The sequence below is a fragment of the Narcine bancroftii genome, chromosome 2 (assembly GCF_036971445.1).
Source record: "Narcine bancroftii isolate sNarBan1 chromosome 2, sNarBan1.hap1, whole genome shotgun sequence".
NCBI lineage: Eukaryota > Metazoa > Chordata > Chondrichthyes > Torpediniformes > Narcinidae > Narcine > Narcine bancroftii.
The window spans coordinates 70,967,595-70,984,925 of NC_091470.1; the positions used below are offsets into that span (position 1 = coordinate 70,967,595).

Below are 17,331 nucleotides of genomic sequence, written 5' to 3' on the forward strand. Positions count from 1 at the left end.
TTCCCCATCAACCCGTGCCGCCCAACAATCAACCGACAAACCCCGTACATTTTTGGAGGGTGGGAGGAAACTGGAGCACCTGGAGGAAATGCACATAGTCACAGGGAGAACGTAAAAACTCCTTGGAGACAATGATCAGTCCAAACCCAGGTTGCTGGAGATGTAACAGTATTGCACCAACTGCAATGCTAATGGTGCCATCATGTGAAGCAATGCTGAAGACTTTAATCAGAATTCTTGAGTCCCTTCAGCCTGACATCCACAGTTCATGGAGGTAGCTAGTTTGTTTTTAAAATCCCATGTGCAAGCACAAATGTGTCCAGATGGACACTGGCTAGTGTCACATGCATAGCCAGTAACTGGTGCAAGGCATTCCAACAGAAATGTGCTTCACCATTAGATGTGAGGCCTGCTTCAGTGTAAATTCAAGGCTGGCTACAAACCATAGAGTTTGATACTGTAATCCTCTTGCTGTTCTTTTAAGATTTTCAACTGTAGCCCTCACTCTTTTTAAAAAGAAACTCCCCTACCCACCCCAGCCCATTTTCTGTGAATTTCCTTCATGTCCCCCCCCCACCCCGTGACATTCTTTGTCCACAACATTGTCTCTCTAACAACCATAACTTTCCCCCTTAATGGCAACAACAACCAAACATCTCGTGATCCCCCTCCATTCACCCTAACGGCAAAATCCAACCTCTTTACTGAGCTCCAACTATCCCTTTCTGCCAGAGACACTCTCGTCATCGGTGACCTGAGACCCAGCCAATTTCCTCTGTTGACTCCATCATGGCACTCAAAGTTCCTAAGGCTGATCCCATTGTAGAATGTGCCATCACCTTTGTGAGCAAAGAATATTACACTGGAGACCTGTATGCAAAACATCCATTGATGTTCATATATCACAAGTTTAAGGACACTTTAAAGATAAAAATTATTTATTTTCTTTTTAATACATTTTTTCATTTGGAAGAGAAATATTACATGTTACATATTAACTATATATAAACCACACAACTTTATACAATATAATACAAAATTGAATCATAAGGTAGTTTATACGTTGTCTTTTACATGTTATTTACATAAATCCATAATTAAATAGCTGTATCTGGTCAATTTCAATAGTATGTTTGTGTTTCCCTGTGCCCATTATTTTATTTGCTGTTTAATATAAATAATTTATCAAAGCTCTTGCTATTCTAGTTAACAAAACCTGCTCTTCAAAAGGCAGGAAGTTATCTTGTATTTTTCATTTTTGTCTTTACCAAATGTATTCAGTGTAAAAATGTAAATTGGAAAATATGATTTTAATTCCTCAAATGTGAAATGACAATTTAAAGAAGCTGATCACCCTGCATTTACTAAAACCATAATTCTGTTCTCAGCTCTGTTTTACCAAGCCACTTATCACTATGGAGATTTAATTGAATACCATAATAAACAAATAGTTAACTGCACCAAATGTCACTCTGGCATCACTGAAACCAATGTTGCCACTCACATCTTAATCCTTTCAGCATTAGTTCATTATTCAGTAAAGGAGTACTGAGCCTTCAAGTTTTTAAAAATCCTCATTGTTTGGGAACTGACATTAATGCTATGAGTTGGTGGTGTCTAATGCACCAGCCTCTGATGCAGAAACTAATATTGCAGAGTTAACACTCAAATCTGACCTGTCGTTTTCAGCATCTGAACTTTTTGAACGTGCAACAGATTTTGAAGATAATGATTGTTATTTACTATTTAGTCCCACCATTTCTAATAATTTAGCTATATGATACATTGACAAGATGCTGCATATTAGGGAGGCACAAGAGATATTTGTTTTTGACCAAACTCTTCCACAATTGGTGTTTTTCCTTTACTTATATCTTGGTCTTTCCAGGATTAACTGATAATTGTTGGATGCAATGATCAGTCCACATTCTGGGTTTTTTTGTAGTATTATGCAAGTACCAGAATAGAGTAGTAGCTGACAAACCAGAGAGGGAAAACAGGAATCTCTCTCTCACTCCCCCCTCCTCACCTGCTACAACTGTGCATTTCCAACATTTTTTCTGTAATTATAGATTTCTGACACTTGTATTGTTTTACTTTTCAACATATTAGTTTAACATTTTATCTGAATGCAACATATTCTGCAAATAACTTTCTCTTTGATTAAGCATAGACGTAGAAGTCTAAATCTTGCGATAATGAACCTAAAAACTTATAGACTCTCTATTGTGAATTGTACCATGTTGGTTAAAAGAAGGTGGTTTTTGATCAAGATAAAAAAGCTTGTCCTTTTATTCGAGATCCTTGGGACCAGACACTTCTTAGTATTTGGATTATTCCGGATTATGGAATTCAAATAGTGGCGGAAATAAGCACTTTTTATGGAGCGAAGCCGCATTGAAGTCAGCTCAACAAGCAATGGCAGTCTTCATTACCCATAATCCCCCACGCAATTGGAACCGCACTGGAAAATGCAGACCAGTTCCAGCTGCATGGGGGCTTATGGGTAACAAGGGTGGCTATTGATCCCTTATTAATATAAAGGCTCACCCTGCTGGGCTCTGCTGATTGGAGGGGGGGAGTTTGCATTGGTACTGCTCTTCTCTGCTCGCCCGCCCGAGTCGTGCTGCTCTTCTCTCCCCACTTGCCACCTGAGACACATTCTCTCCTCACTCTCTCCCCGCTTGCTGCCTGAACTGCCTTCTATCCTCGCTCTCTCAAACACCTGAAAATATACTATACGTGCAGTTCAAAAAATAATTTGGTTTTCAGAATCATGGATAAAAGGATAAGGACCTGCACTCTTCTCAAGCAGCCCCTCAGGATTAAAGATAACCAGTTAAATGTTGTGGGTTCTGTTAGGTCTGCTTTGTTCATGAATGAGTGAGACAAACACCAGACTGAGTCGAAATCAGGGTTCTTTGTTCTTTATTACCGGATTGTAACACTTGCAACTAACCATGTTAGTCGGAGAATGCATTCTGCCGTTATCAGCAAAATGGTGATTTTTTATACCCTTGGATACATGCTTAGAACATCATCATATCATTACTTGTCCAATGACTAAAACTGTTGCTATCCTTTCCCTGCTAGCTTCCTGCCTCTCAATCCATCAATGTCTCTCTTATCTTGTAAGTACAAGGATGCATTCACATCTTGTTACAGCCCTGTACAGGGTAACTCCTTACACATTCCCATCTCATGATGTTTTACCTTACAGTTCAGAGTAGTCAATGAAACAACCACAGGTAGGCGATGTTGATGCCAAACCATCTGAGTTCCCAAGCAACTAAAGTAAATGTTGGCATTCCAGACACCAGTGGAAGTTGCCTGTGGTTAGTTTATTCTAATGCGAGATTGATGTCACTCATAAGCTATCATGCAGGCTTTCTGGAGCAAAGTCTTGATTGGGTGACATGGTGCCCAAGCTGACTGGAAACTAAGTTTCAATTCAAGCTGTCCTAACCATCATAACTCAATCACTCACGTCCGTCATTTCCCCTACCAGATACTTGAAATAATGATATTCAAAATAAATGGAATTTGTATATTTCCTCTATATTTGCCCATCTACTATAGTCAATGGTGTTCAAAATCTTCAGTGCATGTAAATTAGAGCTGCCATTACAAAGAAGGGTGTCATTAACCTTGCCAATTAACACTTTGGAGTCAAATTGAACCTAGCTAGTCTGGTGAAAACCAAATGGTTGTAGAGTTAAAATGAACAAATTACTTAGTTCTGAGCTCAACCATTCAAATTTGAACATTAAGACACAGGGACACTGTTAGTGCAATGCTATTAGAGCACCAGCGACTTGGGTTCTAGTCCGGTGCTGTTTGCACAGAGCTTTTACACTCTCCCCATGCTCTGTGTATGTTTTCCCTGATACTCTAGTTTCCTCCACCTTCCAAAAATGTATGGTGTGGTTATGTTAACTGTGTTTAATTGGGCAGCAAGGGTTTCAATGGCTGAAATCGGCTTTTTCATTTTTTAAATTTTTTAAATTAAAAAAAAATTCAAAGAAAAATTATCATGCTTTGTGATTCATTAACTGACTCCCTAAACCATTCCACCCTCTTCATGGCTCAAATCAAGAGTGTACAAAAGTGCATGTTAGCCTGAAATAGAATATTTAAAATCCCAGGAGCTTCACACTGTTATCAAATCTCATTTAGGCTTTTACTTACAAAGGAGTAGGTGGAAATAAATATGTGGTTCTCTTGAATATTTCTTGGAATCTTTGACAATGGAAGTGTGAGAGCAAGTTCCCTCAGTTATGGTGAGTCTTAGTTGCTGAACAGTTTTATATCATTGCATATTCCTTCTGCATTTGGGATGGGAGGAAAGGGAAGAGGTTGAACCTAATAAATCACTAATTTCCACATGCTCTTCAGTGTGTACATGCAAGGGTTTACTTTGTAAGTGCTATATTAATTTTCAGCCTGAAATGAAAGGATTGGATTCTCTTGCACATTCCATTTGGAAAATGAATAACAGAATATTAGTTTCACTAAGTTTAACTTCAGTTCAGCAGATAAGCAAGTGCAAAGCAGTTAATCCCTCAGTCAGAGGCCAGATTATCAAATGACTATTTTGGAGGTGCCTGCTTTAGTTGCAGTCTGATGAATTCTGTTTGAATCTTTGTGCCCGTTGCAAAGTGTTCCACTATAATCATTGGTAGAATGATGGTGTATCAGAGGGGACAGCTGCTCCCAGAACCATTAAAATACGGCCCCTTCCCCCATTAACAGCTGGTTTGCTGGAAAGAAGAATCACAAAAAGGCAATAAAAAGACAGGTGGAAGTTATAGCCTTCAGAAAAAGGCTTAGCTGCTTTTTAAATCTGTTCTTTTATTCATGGAGTTCAAAATGCATCACTTGATCCCTGTGGAAGTGCTGCCTGATTCTTTCTTAAAAAGTACCAAATCAGATACAGGAATAATGTGCTACAATTTAAGATTTTTTTAAAAAAAACAAGTTGCCCATTCTTATTAACAAATCAGGTTGATAAAGTAACAAAGTACTTGGCAATAAATAAATTAAAAGGTCAAATTTCTTTGACATTTCAATACACTCTTGGTTCTCCATTTGTGAGCCAACATTTAAACTATTTGGCTGTGAGGTTGCACATCATGTCTTGTTATCTGTATGTACTTGCATTTTGCTATTGGAATCTATGGCTTGCAGTCAGCAGAAATCCTTGGGCATTTCTGCAACGCTGAGGCCATTTATGCACTTGAGATATTTTCAATGGTATTAAAATGTACTCTGCAGTAATTATTTGTTTAAAGTCCCGTAACTGTAAATAGGAATGAAATCCCCAGATTTGTTTGAAAACTCTACATGATTCTACTCAGCCAGTTTATTTCGAAATGATGCCACTGAAATTGTTTCCTGGTGAAGTAGGAGCCATCTGTCACCGCAGCTGCTTCTGCAGCAGGCCCACATTTTGGTCAGGCAGGGACTGGATGAATGCATTATGGAATGAATGCACAGAATGACACACAGCAAAGCCCAGGAGATGGTGTGATTTGGACCAACAATAGATACTCCTTTTCAATAAAGAAAAAAAATTCACAATAGGAAGGGCATGCTGCCCAAGAATTTTCTTTCCCCTGGTCACGCAACATCTGCTATCTTTGCTAAATAAGATTTGTTGTCATGGGCTGTGTCCTATTGGTTGACCTTGTTCGTGGTCCATAACCTGGATTAAAAGCCCAAGTGAGCTGCAAAACTGCATTAAGGAAGTTCATATACTCTTAAAGAGCACATTGGAACTAGAATTGTTGTATTGATTGCATATTATGTAATGTTATGCCTGCAGTGAAGTGACAATTTAAAAGTAAAATATTCTTGTCTTCTAACAAATGATCTTTAATTTTAAATTGATTTTATTTTTATTGTCACTGAAACAGTTGTTTTCCAATTCAATAAACCATAATAAGGTAGTTCTCCCATCTAGTCGAGGGTGTTTAGTACCTTATGCAACCTGTGGCTGTTGTAATTCTGAACAAACTTTAATGTATTCTACCGTTTGTCAGGTTCATGTTATCTCTGTCAATCAATGTGCTGCATTTATATATGCTGGTGACCTTCTGATATCTGTCTCCGAGGCCAACTTCAGAACATTTTTCAAGAGAGTGAACCTTTGTAAGGCGTTAGGCACTGATGGTGTACCTGGGAGGGTACTTAAAATCTGTGCTAACCAGCTAGCTGGAGTGTTCACAGATATTTTCAATCTCTCATTGCTGGCAGTCAGAGGTTCTCACCTGCTTCAAAAGGGCATCAATCATCCTGGTGCCCAATAAGAGCAGAGAGAGCTACCCCAACGACTACTGCCCAGTCACACTTGCATCTGCTGTGAGGAAATGCTATGAGAGGTTGCTCAAGGCCAGAATTAACTTGTTACTGGGTGAAGATCTAGATCCACTGCAATTTTCCCACTGCCACAATCATTCCACAACAGCCCTTGATCACCTGGCTAACACTAATACATACACCAGGCTGCTTTAGATCGATTCACAGCTCTGCTTTCACCACCATCGTCCCCTCAGTAATGGTCAGAAAGCTTCAAACCTTGCGCCTCTGCTCCTCCCTCTGTAACTGGATCCTTGACTTCCTCATTGTAAGACCACAATCAGTACAGATTGATAACTACATCTCCTCCTCATTGACAGTCAACACAGGTGCACCTCAAGGATGCGTACTTAGCCTACTGCTCTACTCTCTCTGCATCCATGACTCTGTGGCCAGGCACAATTCAAATGCTATCTACAAATCTGCCGATGACACCACAGTTGTCACAGAATCACAGGCAGCAATAAGAAAGCGTTCAGGATTGAGATAGATAAGCTCATTTAGAGGTGTCACAACAACAACTTTACACTCAATGTTATCAAAACTAAGGAGCTGATTGTGGACTTCAGGAATGGAAAATCAGGAAAACGTAAACCAGTCCTCATTGAGGGGTCAGCAGTAGAGAGGGTAAAGAACTTCAAATTCCTGGGTGTTAACATCTTGGAAGATTCTCCTGGGAACATCATGTCGTTGCAATCTTGAAGGCTTGCCAGCAGTTGTATTTTGTTAGGAGTTTGAGGAGATTTGGTATGTCACCAAAGACTCTTGCAAATTTCTGCAGATGTATTGTGGAGAGCATTCTGGCTGGTTGCAACACTATCTGGTGTGGAGGGGCCAATGCACAGGACAGGAAAAGGCTATAGCAGGTTGTAAACTTGGCCAGTGCAGTCATGGGCATTAGTCAACACTTCATGAAGGATGTCTTTAAGAGGCAGTATCTCAAGAAAGCACCCTCTAAAATCAAGGACTCTTCATCACCCTTTTCTCACTGCTACCATCAGGAAGGAGGTGTGGGATTCTGAAGAGATACACCTATCTTTACAAAAACAGCTTCTTTCCCTCTGCCATCAGATTTGATGGACAAAGATCCTATAGACACCACTTCATGTGTTTCTCTTTTTTTGCACTAATTATTTTTAAATATTATATTTGGAACAATTTTGCACTTGGAATGCACAATTCTGCTACTGCAAAACAACAAATTTCATAATACACATTCATGACAATAAACCTGATTCTGCCACAACTATTTTTTTCTGTTTCAAAGAAAATGTTCATTGAACTTTCACATTAGTTTGGAATGATCACTGGAGCCTTTTCCATGTATGCTGTCTGAGATCAAACATTAATTCTTCTGCTCCTCGAGTGGATGCTCTAAGAAGTAAACAGCTTTCTGACTTGAGACCATAACAGGTTTTTAACAATAGCATCATACTCGATCTAGAAAGAGGTGATACGATTATGACAGCCTTTGGCTTTCTGGAACCCACTTGTTCTTCCAGCTGTTTGCTTTTTTAGCCCAGATCTACAGTCGCTTTTGTCTCCTTTCGCTTTGCTGGTTCCTTGTATGTAGTTTTCTGCCCATTAGCTATCAATATTACATTGTCATCTATTCAAATGCTAGGATTGTAATTGCTGCAAAAAAAAATGTTGAAAAACCTATCTAAATTGGTGTATTGAAAAAGATTGAGAAATTTCTTATTCAAAAACTGCAATTGAAGCCAATGAAAAGAAGCTCTACTGATTTTACTCTTTACATCTCTTGAGAAAATGGTTGAATTGAAAGTGGTTCTGCTTTAATAGTAGGAGCAATAAACAGGTTTTTTTGTACACATCATCAATTCACTTAAAAAAATACGTCTTCCAAAATTATAAACTGGAAACGTTTATTAGCCTATCATCCTATTTTTTATTTTTTTTTAAACTTTATTTAAAATTTTATGACATGAATAAAATAAAAATTACATTTAAAGAAATAATAAAAAATAAGATAATAAAAATTAGAATACTACATCATTAAACTACACAAATTAACCCCCCCAATAATTATAACACAACATTAATCATCTAATTTAAAATTAGTCCAACCCTCCCCCCAAAATAAAGAGTGAAGAATTAATTAACAATGTTGTAAATAAAATAGAAAAAACCCCACTTACAAAAAAAAGGATAAAACTTAACAACAAAAAAAATTACTAGCAACAAAAAAAAATCAATACTAAAATAATACCCTTAAACATATATTTAAATCAAACGTGAGCAGGAAAGGGCTTTGGCAAATACTAGAGCGCATCGGATGTCCCCCAAAGTTCCTCAACATGATTATCCAACTGCACGAAAACCAACAAGGTCGGGTCAGATACAGCAATGAGCTCTCTGAACCCTTCTCCATTAACAATGGCGTGAAGCAAGGCTGTGTTCTCGCACCAACCCTCTTTTCAATCTTCTTCAGCATGATGCTGAACCAAGCCATGAAAGACCCCAACAATGAAGACGCTGTTTACATCTGGTACCGCACGGATGGCAGTCTCTTCAATCTGAGGCGCCTGCAAGCTCACACCAAGACACAAGAGAAACTTGTCCGTGAACTACTCTTTGCAGATGATGCCGCTTTAGTTGCCCATTCAGAGCCAGCTCTTCAGCGCTTGACGTCCTGCTTTGCGGAAACTGCCAAAATGTTGGCCTGGAAGTCAGCCTGAAGAAAACTGAGGTCCTCCATCAGCCAGCTCCCCACCATGACTACATCTCCATCGGGCACACAAAACTCAAAACGGTCAACCAGTTTACCTATCTCGGCTGCACCATTTCATCAAATGCAAGGATCGACAATGAGATAGACAACAGACTCGCCAAGGCAAATAGCGCCTTTGGAAGACTACACAAAAGAGTCTGGAAAAACAACCAACTGAAAAACCTCACAAAGATAAGCGTATACAGAGCCGTTGTCATACCCACACTCCTGTTCGGCTCCGAATCATGGGTCCTCTACCGGCACCACCTACGGCTCCTAGAACGCTTCCACCAGCGTTGTCTCCGCTCCATCCTCAACATCCATTGGAGCGCTTACACCCCTAACGTCGAAGTACTCGAGATGGCAGAGGTCGACAGCATCGAGTCCACGCTGCTGAAGATCCAGCTGCGCTGGATGGGTCACGTCTCCAGAATGGAGGACCATCGCCTTCCCAAGATCGTGTTATATGGCGAGCTCTCCACTGGCCACCGTGACAGAGGTGCACCAAAGAAAAGGTACAAGGACTGCCTAAAGAAATCTCTTGGTGCCTGCCACATTGACCACCGCCAGTGGGCTGATAACGCCTCAAACCGTGCATCTTGGCGCCTCACAGTTTGGCGGGCAGCAACCTCCTTTGAAGAAGACCGCAGAGCCCACCTCACTGACAAAAGGCAAAGGAGGAAAAACCCAACACCCAACCCCAACCAACCAATTTTCCCTTGCAACCGCTGCAATCGTGTCTGCCTGTCCCGCATCGGACTTGTCAGCCACAAACGAGCCTGCAGCTGACGTGGACTTTTTACCCCCTCCATAAATCTTCGTCCGCGAAGCCAAGCCAAAGAAAAATACATGTATTTAACAAATGAAATCCACTTTCCTATCATCCTATTAAAAGCAAGCAGCAAAGCTCTACTAGAAAATATTTACTAAAATGTTTTGGAATGATTATTTCTGCTTTATTTTAAATTAAGTTTTAAGTTTGCAAATACTGTTCTAACTCCAATTCTTGCCAGTGATAACTGGCAATGCACTGGTCCCTCCAAAGAAACGTGCCACCAAATTGTAACCAGTGGTTTAGTTAATGTTGGAGATGCCATTTCTCCTTCGAGGCAGAGTAAACATCTCCAACAACTTGTTCTAGATGTGATAGTCCAGTAAACTCATTAGCTTCCTCCGAAGCCTGAAGAAGTTGAAGGTGTCATCTTTTTCCCTTGACAAGTTTGACAGATCGCTATTTGAAAGTATCCTGTCAAAATGCATCACAATGTGCGTCAGGAACTTCTCTGTTCAAGACACAAGAAACTGCAAAGAGTTATGAATGCAGCCCAGACCATCATACAAACCCCCATCCCTCCATCTATACATTCCAATGCTTTGGAAAAGCAACCAACATATCAAAAAACTCATTCCACCCTGGCCACACTCACTTCACCCCACTGTTGTTAGGAAAAAGTTTCAAGAATGTGATTCATACACCACCAGATTCAGGGACAATTTCTTCCTCACCATTATAAGTCTTCTCAATGAACCTCACATGTAAAATAGTGTTGCATTTCCTCTGTTTCAACTGATTTCTGGAACTCTGCACTCAGTACAGCAGGAAAAGCATAGTACAATGTATGGGTTGCTTGTGGAATGAATATTCTCATTGTGCCTCATTGCACAAACCAATAAACGTGTACACCTTTAATTTTTATCCTGTGTTTCAGGTACATTTTGAACAATTTAAAGAGGCATTGATCCTCATCTTGTCAACCACCATTGAAGGGAATTTTTCAGGGGATGACAGTTATCAAGAACTAGGTAAGTGTACAAAGAGACTGCAAGCAAATTACATAAACTGTATCTTAGATGCACGCAGATTTACACATGCAGTGTTATCAGGGAATGAAACGGTACATCTAAGCGCAACATTCACAGTCTGTTGCCTTCCACAAGGTCAGTGTAAAGTACATTTTACTCAAAGGCATAATTTCACAAAGCATGGCATTTTTTCTGAAGTAGGTGTAACAGAGTTGACACTTGGATTGTTTGAAATAACATGCAGCATGCACCATAACATTTTCATAACACAATCTCATATAATAACATCTGATTCATTATGAATAGATCCCTGATGAAGAATGACTGAGGGAACTGATGCTTTAGTGTTATTAATGAAACATGTTTCATGTTGGGAGAGTGGAGAATATGTGCTACTGTTTGGTATTCAATTGTGTTTGGAGGTTTAAATTCTGGTAAGCTAGTGAATCACCCTATTTACTGTGCAGAAATTATGTACTGTCCATTCCCAATATGTCTCCATTTGCATCCTTTAATATTTTTAAAACTTTAGGCATAACATCACGGTAACAAATCATTTTGGCCCACGCGCTTGTGCTGCTCAATTACACACAACTGACTTACACCCCCAGTATGTTTCGAACAGTGGGAGGAAGCCAGAGCCCTTGGGGAAGACACGGGAAGAACGTACAAACTCCTTACAGACAATGCGGGATTCTAACCCCAGTCCCAAGTGCTGGTGCCATAACGATGTTGTGCTAACCGCCTCGCTAACCATGCTGCCCCATTATTGGTTATAGGTGGCAAAGTTAAATGTTACTGATATAAACAGATAATATGTAAAACAAGGTTATAAATGTGATGACAATAAAAGCCTAAAATTCTCAAAGCATGTTCCCACCGAAAAATGATCCCATCAGTGGTCTGGGAAGAGCTAAAGCTCACAGCCCTTCTCTCCCCACAATGTCCATTGGTTTGTTATAGCTGCCCCACAGGAAGTAAAGGAACACATTTTTAAAGATTTTTATTAAGGTTTACAACAATACAAAAATTAAACAGTACAATTTTATAATGAAATCCGAAGTACAAGAAAAAAAACCCTAAATTCCAGACCCCTACCACTATGCAAGGTATGGGGAAAGAACTAACGTGTGGGTATCAAGTGACGACAACCTGGAAACAGACAGTGCAGCTTCCAAGAGTATGACAAACCTAAAACTTAAGATTATGACAATGGTCCATAAAAGGTCCCCATGTCTTTCTGCAAGTAGTATTTGAATCTGTAATGGCATATCAAATTTTTTCTAAACTTAATCAAGAAGTAATATCATTTAACCACCGTGCATGTATAGGTGGAGTATTATCTTTCCATTTAATCAAAATTGCACGTCTAGCTATCAATGAAGTAAAAGATCAAATTTAATTTTGAGTTGAAGTCAATAAAACGTTATCCTCTTGAAATGATCCAAAAGGAGCAATTGAAGGGCAAGGTTCCAGTTTAACCTTCAGAATTACCAATAACATTTGAAAAATATCTTTCTAAAGTATTTTTGTTTCATGTAAAGGAACACTTAAAGTGCTTTCTGGGTGAAAAGAATAGATTTGAGAATGACAGCACTTGGGCAACCAGATCCCTTCCACATCTCAGAGCTTTGTAATCTCTCACATAATCTTATTTTTTCAAGTTTCCAACCAAAATGATTCACTTCATATTCTACTTCATTATATTCCATTTGCCAAATCTTTGCCCACTCACTTAATCTATTTCTGTCTCCTTCAAACCTCTCTATCTCATCATCATCAGTAAATTTGCTAACCTTTGTGTCTCAAATACTAAAACATAGAAATGCTGGAGGAGCTCACCGGGTCTTGGCAGGTTGTACATCTCTACCTCCAAAGGAGGTAAATATACATAGCCTTGCTTCTTATGGACACTGCAAAATGTGCTGAGTCCCTCCAGAATGTCATGTTTTTACTACAATCACAGTGTTTACAGACTTTTGTGTTTCACAAACTTTGAGCCTTTGTTCAAATGATTTGTCTTTTAAAAAAAAAATTGAGGCTCCGTTAACCCGATTAGCACACCTCGTCATGACTTGCTACTCATTTTCTTTGATGATTTTCATTCTGTGTTTCTATAGCCGATTTTCAATGTTGTATTTCCAACAGCTATCAGGTTCTTGAACCTCCCCACCCTGTCCTAACCATGAGACCACTTAAAGACCACCAAAATCTGTCTGCACTGCTGGCTGTGAATATTTATTTGTTTTTTTTTCCTTGTAAGACTTTCATTGCATCAGTGTATTGAATTTATTGATATTTACATAAGTACATTCATTCAAAATTTCTAGGCAAATGAAAAGATGAGCCGAAGTTAGCATGGTTTCCTTAAAGGAAAATTGTGCCTGACAAACCTCCTGCAATTTTTTTGAAGAGATCACCAGTAGGATAGACAGGGGAGATGCAGTGGATGTTGTGTATTTGGACTTTCAAAAGGCCTTTGACAAGGTACCATACATAAGACTGCTAAACCAGATGAGAGCTCATGGAATTATAGGAAGGATATCAGCATAGGTAGAGCATTGGCTGGTTGGCCAGAAACAGAGAGTGGTAATAAAGGGATCCTATTCTGGTTTGCTACCCGTTACCAGTGGTGTTCCACAGGGGTCAGTGTTTGGGCCACTTCTTTTAATGTATATAAATTATTTGGATTCTGGAATCGATGGCTTTGTGGCTAAATTTGCAGATAAAACCAAAATAGGTGGTAGGTTGGGTGGTGCTGAGGATAAGGAAAGGTTGCAGAGAGACTTGGATAGATCAGGAGAATGGGGGTAGAGGTGGCAAATGGAATACAATGTTAGAATGTGTACAGTAATATACTATGGTAGAAGAAATAGACAGGCAAACGATTAATTAAATGGGGATAAAATTCAAGATTTGAAGGTGAAAAGGGACTTGGGAGTCCTCATGCAAGATACCCTAAGGGCTAACCTCCAGGTTGAGTCGGTGGTGAGGAAGGCGAATGCAATGCTGGCATTCATTTCTAAAGGAATTGCATTTAAGAGCAGGGATGTAATGTGGAGACCCTATAGGGCACTGGTGAGGCCTTCACTTGGAGTACTGTGTACAGTTTTGGGTGCCTTATTTGAGAAAAGATGTGCTGGCACTCAAAGTCAGCATGAGAAGAGATCGAATTGGGGGTTTTTGGGGCAACCTTGGGGGGGGGGGAAGGGGGCACAAACTTCCATTCAAGAACTCACTCAGCAGTGGGAGGAGCGGTGTCATATGGACCTCCATGGACCTCCTCTGTCTGCCGCGCCATCACACTACCCCCTCCCTCTGTGTTTCAGATGAACATGCGTGTTTATAGAGCATGGAGCCGAAACCATGTGATTCATTTTAATGACACCCCCTCTGATGGCGTCACCCAGTGTGGTTCACAATCTCCTAGTGATGCTCATGGGGGGGTGGGGGGGGGGAGGGAAACACATAGCCTGCAAATGCTCCCCATGATGCCGAGCTTGCTAGCACTGGAGAAGATTCAGAGAAGATTTACTCAAATTATACCAGGAATGAAAGGGTTAGCATATGAAGAACATTTGTCGGCTCTTGGACTGTACTCGTTGGAGTACAGAAAGATGAGAAGGGACCTCGTAGAGATATTTTGAATGCTGAAAAGCTTGGGCAGAGAAGATGTGGCAAGATTGTTTCCCATGGTAGGGGAGTCATAGACAAGAGGGCACCACTTCAGGGTAAACGGGAATCAATTTAAAACAAAGATGCAGAGACATTTCTTTAGCCAGTAGGTGTGAGTCTATGGGACTTATTGCCACATGTGGCTGTGGAAGCGAAGTCGTTGGGGGTACTTAAGGCAGAGATTAACAAGTATTTGATTAGTCAGGGCAGCAACGCTTACAAGGAGAAGGTGGGGAGTGGGGCAGAGTGGGAGGATAGATCAGCTTATGATAAAATGGTTAAGCAGACTGAATGGGCCAATTGGTCTACTTCTGCTCCTATACCTTGTGATCGAGTGAAGTTCTCCCTTAACTCCAGTCATCAGAAACTTTTATTTTTGATGCCTTCCTTCATGGCCATGAACTATGTTTCTTTGAAACCAATGAATCTTGGCTGCAAACCTTTCTTCTGAAATTGATATCGCCAGCTTCACGTAATTCTTCATGTGATATTTTAGATGAGCTATATGCCAACACTGTCAACTGACAGCATTCCTTATAATTCTCCCTGGTGTCATCAAGACCAGCAACAAACTCCAAGATAATTCATCATGTATATAATATTAAATTATTATGTTCTATTCCCTTTCCAAATTTTTAAACATTGTACACATGACAATAGCCATTCAGTTCAGAGACACAATTAAAGCTTTGTTACTTATTTAAAAAGTCACCTTGCTCCAGCATCATTTTGGGTCCACAGGAAATGGTAACTAGATTAAACATGGAAATGGTAGCATTTAACTCTAACATTCACCTTAACATTGACACCACAGGGATATCAAATTTAATAACAGTGGCTCCCTAACGGGAATCTTATGACCATTGCTCCAGACATAGTCCTGCAATTGTCCTGGCTCTATTTGGGTGCTCTCTCTCTGCATGTTGTTGGGCTCTCCCTGTTCCCAAGCCTCCACAGCAAAGTCGCTCCTCTTGCTCTCTGCAACATTGCCGACCACCCCTACTCCCCACCCTGTGCAGCGTTTTTGGTGTGGTGTCCTGAATAGACTCTTCTAGTCTCCCCCCCGCTACTCACCTTTGCATTGTTTCCCTTTTATCATTGCATGTTTTAGTCGCATTTATAGATTTTTAATGTTACAATACTGCTCAGTCTGTGCACATAACCTATATAGCATTTGATTATTTATATGTTCAAAAGGTTGAATTCAATTTGCCAAAGCTATACCAGAACCATTTGCTGCCTGTCCATAATTCAGCCATTAATTTTTATGTATTAGACATTTAAAAGTTACCCTCTTCTGAAGCAAGAATTATAGAATTATATTTCTTGCCTATTTCATTTTCCTTTGATTGTGTGTGAAACATTTTCCACCCTTTAGTACTATAGAAGCCAAGCTTTTCCAGTCATTCTGTTCCTAATAGGAGGCTGACTTGGTGATTTACAACAAGATTCACAACTAGGATCCCTGAACCAAACAACTTTATTGATGAAAGGTTAACAATTTGATCCATTCACAGATGTTGTCTGACTTGCTGAGTATTTTCTTTAACTTTTTTGAGGTTGTCTGCTACACCTGCCACAAATACAAATACACTAGCTTGGGTCCACTTTTAAATTACTGAAACAAATCTATGTGCAGATTCCCAACTTAGCAAACAGTGGTGATGTTGGACCATTCCCAGGCTGTGCTTTCTCATTGCTCGATGTACTCTTTGCTCTTCATTATCTGCTGATTTGCTATTTGTGGATCCGTGTAATCATGAGGTCAACCCAAGGCCCCATCTCAAATATTTTCAAACAAATATATCTCTACACATGTTCACATCGAGGAGCCAGTCATTGTCTGCATAAATAAAGCCAGTTTCCAGACCACTTGTGTCAAATGGCTCTCTGCTGTGCACTGTTCTAATGGAAAGCAGTCTTTGTTCATGCAGCTGCACCTTCTGTTGTCCAAACCCATCTCTGCTTGTATGTATCAATTACATTCAATAGAAATACTTTGTTACCTGATATCATTATATACAGCATTTCGTTATCTTTATTGATGCTTGTTGATTTTTTTTGGAATATTAGAGAATATTTTTTCCTGTGTAGGGATGGTTTATTGAAGATAACAGAGCATCTTGGTGCTACTACATTTTTTTTGTAACATATGAAAAGTTAATGATCCTGTCCTTTGTGGATTAGATCCTTTGTTGTTATTTTGTCACATAGTGGTATGTTGCAAGCTCTGCTGTGAAAACTTTCATCTCTGATAAATTCTACAGCTTATCTTCATCAGGAAGTTGTTCTTTAAATATATTGTGCAGGCATTTTCATCCCATTTTAACATCAGTATTTTTATTCCTGCATTTAACTACTTGTATCCAGGAAGATAATTCCACAATCCTTGTTCTCAAAAATATTGGATTTTTTTTTTTTTGTTGAGTTTCCATCAATTCCTTTCTAACATAGAATCATAAAAAAAAGCATAATTAGTTAATACAGTTCAACCTTCTCATGGTGTCCATCTACATTAATCCCATTTAGTTGGCATTTCACCCTCCCCCCCCCCCCCCCCCCCCCCCCAGAACTCCTTTCCTATCCACATACCTGTCCTAATGCCTTTGCAGTTCTATCTCCCTCCACATGCTCCTCTGGCAGCTTAATCCAAGTATTCACTGTCCTCTGTGTGTGAAAAGAAAGCCTATCCCAAGGATTTTTTGTTTTGTTTATTTCTTCCCTTTCATCTTAAACCTGTGCTCAGTCGATCCAGCTCTTCCCCC

General features: G+C 39.8%; 1 protein-coding gene and 1 long non-coding RNA gene across 11 annotated transcripts in view; one reads left to right on the forward strand and one right to left on the reverse strand.

Annotated features, from left to right (window-relative positions):
* Positions 1 to 17,331, forward strand: part of nin (ninein (GSK3B interacting protein)) — a 165,940-nt gene that overhangs the window by 28,178 nt on the left and 120,431 nt on the right. For all 10 annotated transcript variants that reach the window (XR_011351382.1, XM_069917054.1, XM_069917056.1 and 7 more), the window contains exon 3: positions 10,798 to 10,891. Coding sequence is in view for 9 of the 10 variants with exons in the window: in XM_069917054.1 (XP_069773155.1) it covers positions 10,798 to 10,891 (94 nt within the window). In the remaining variant the exon portion in view is untranslated. The remainder of the gene's footprint in view (positions 1 to 10,797; positions 10,892 to 17,331) is intronic.
* On the reverse strand, positions 16,646 to 17,305 carry LOC138753721 (uncharacterized). Its single transcript, XR_011351386.1, has 2 exons — positions 17,159 to 17,305; positions 16,646 to 17,011 (listed from the first exon to the last, which is right to left on the reverse strand). It is a non-coding gene; the product is annotated as an uncharacterized lncRNA (long non-coding RNA).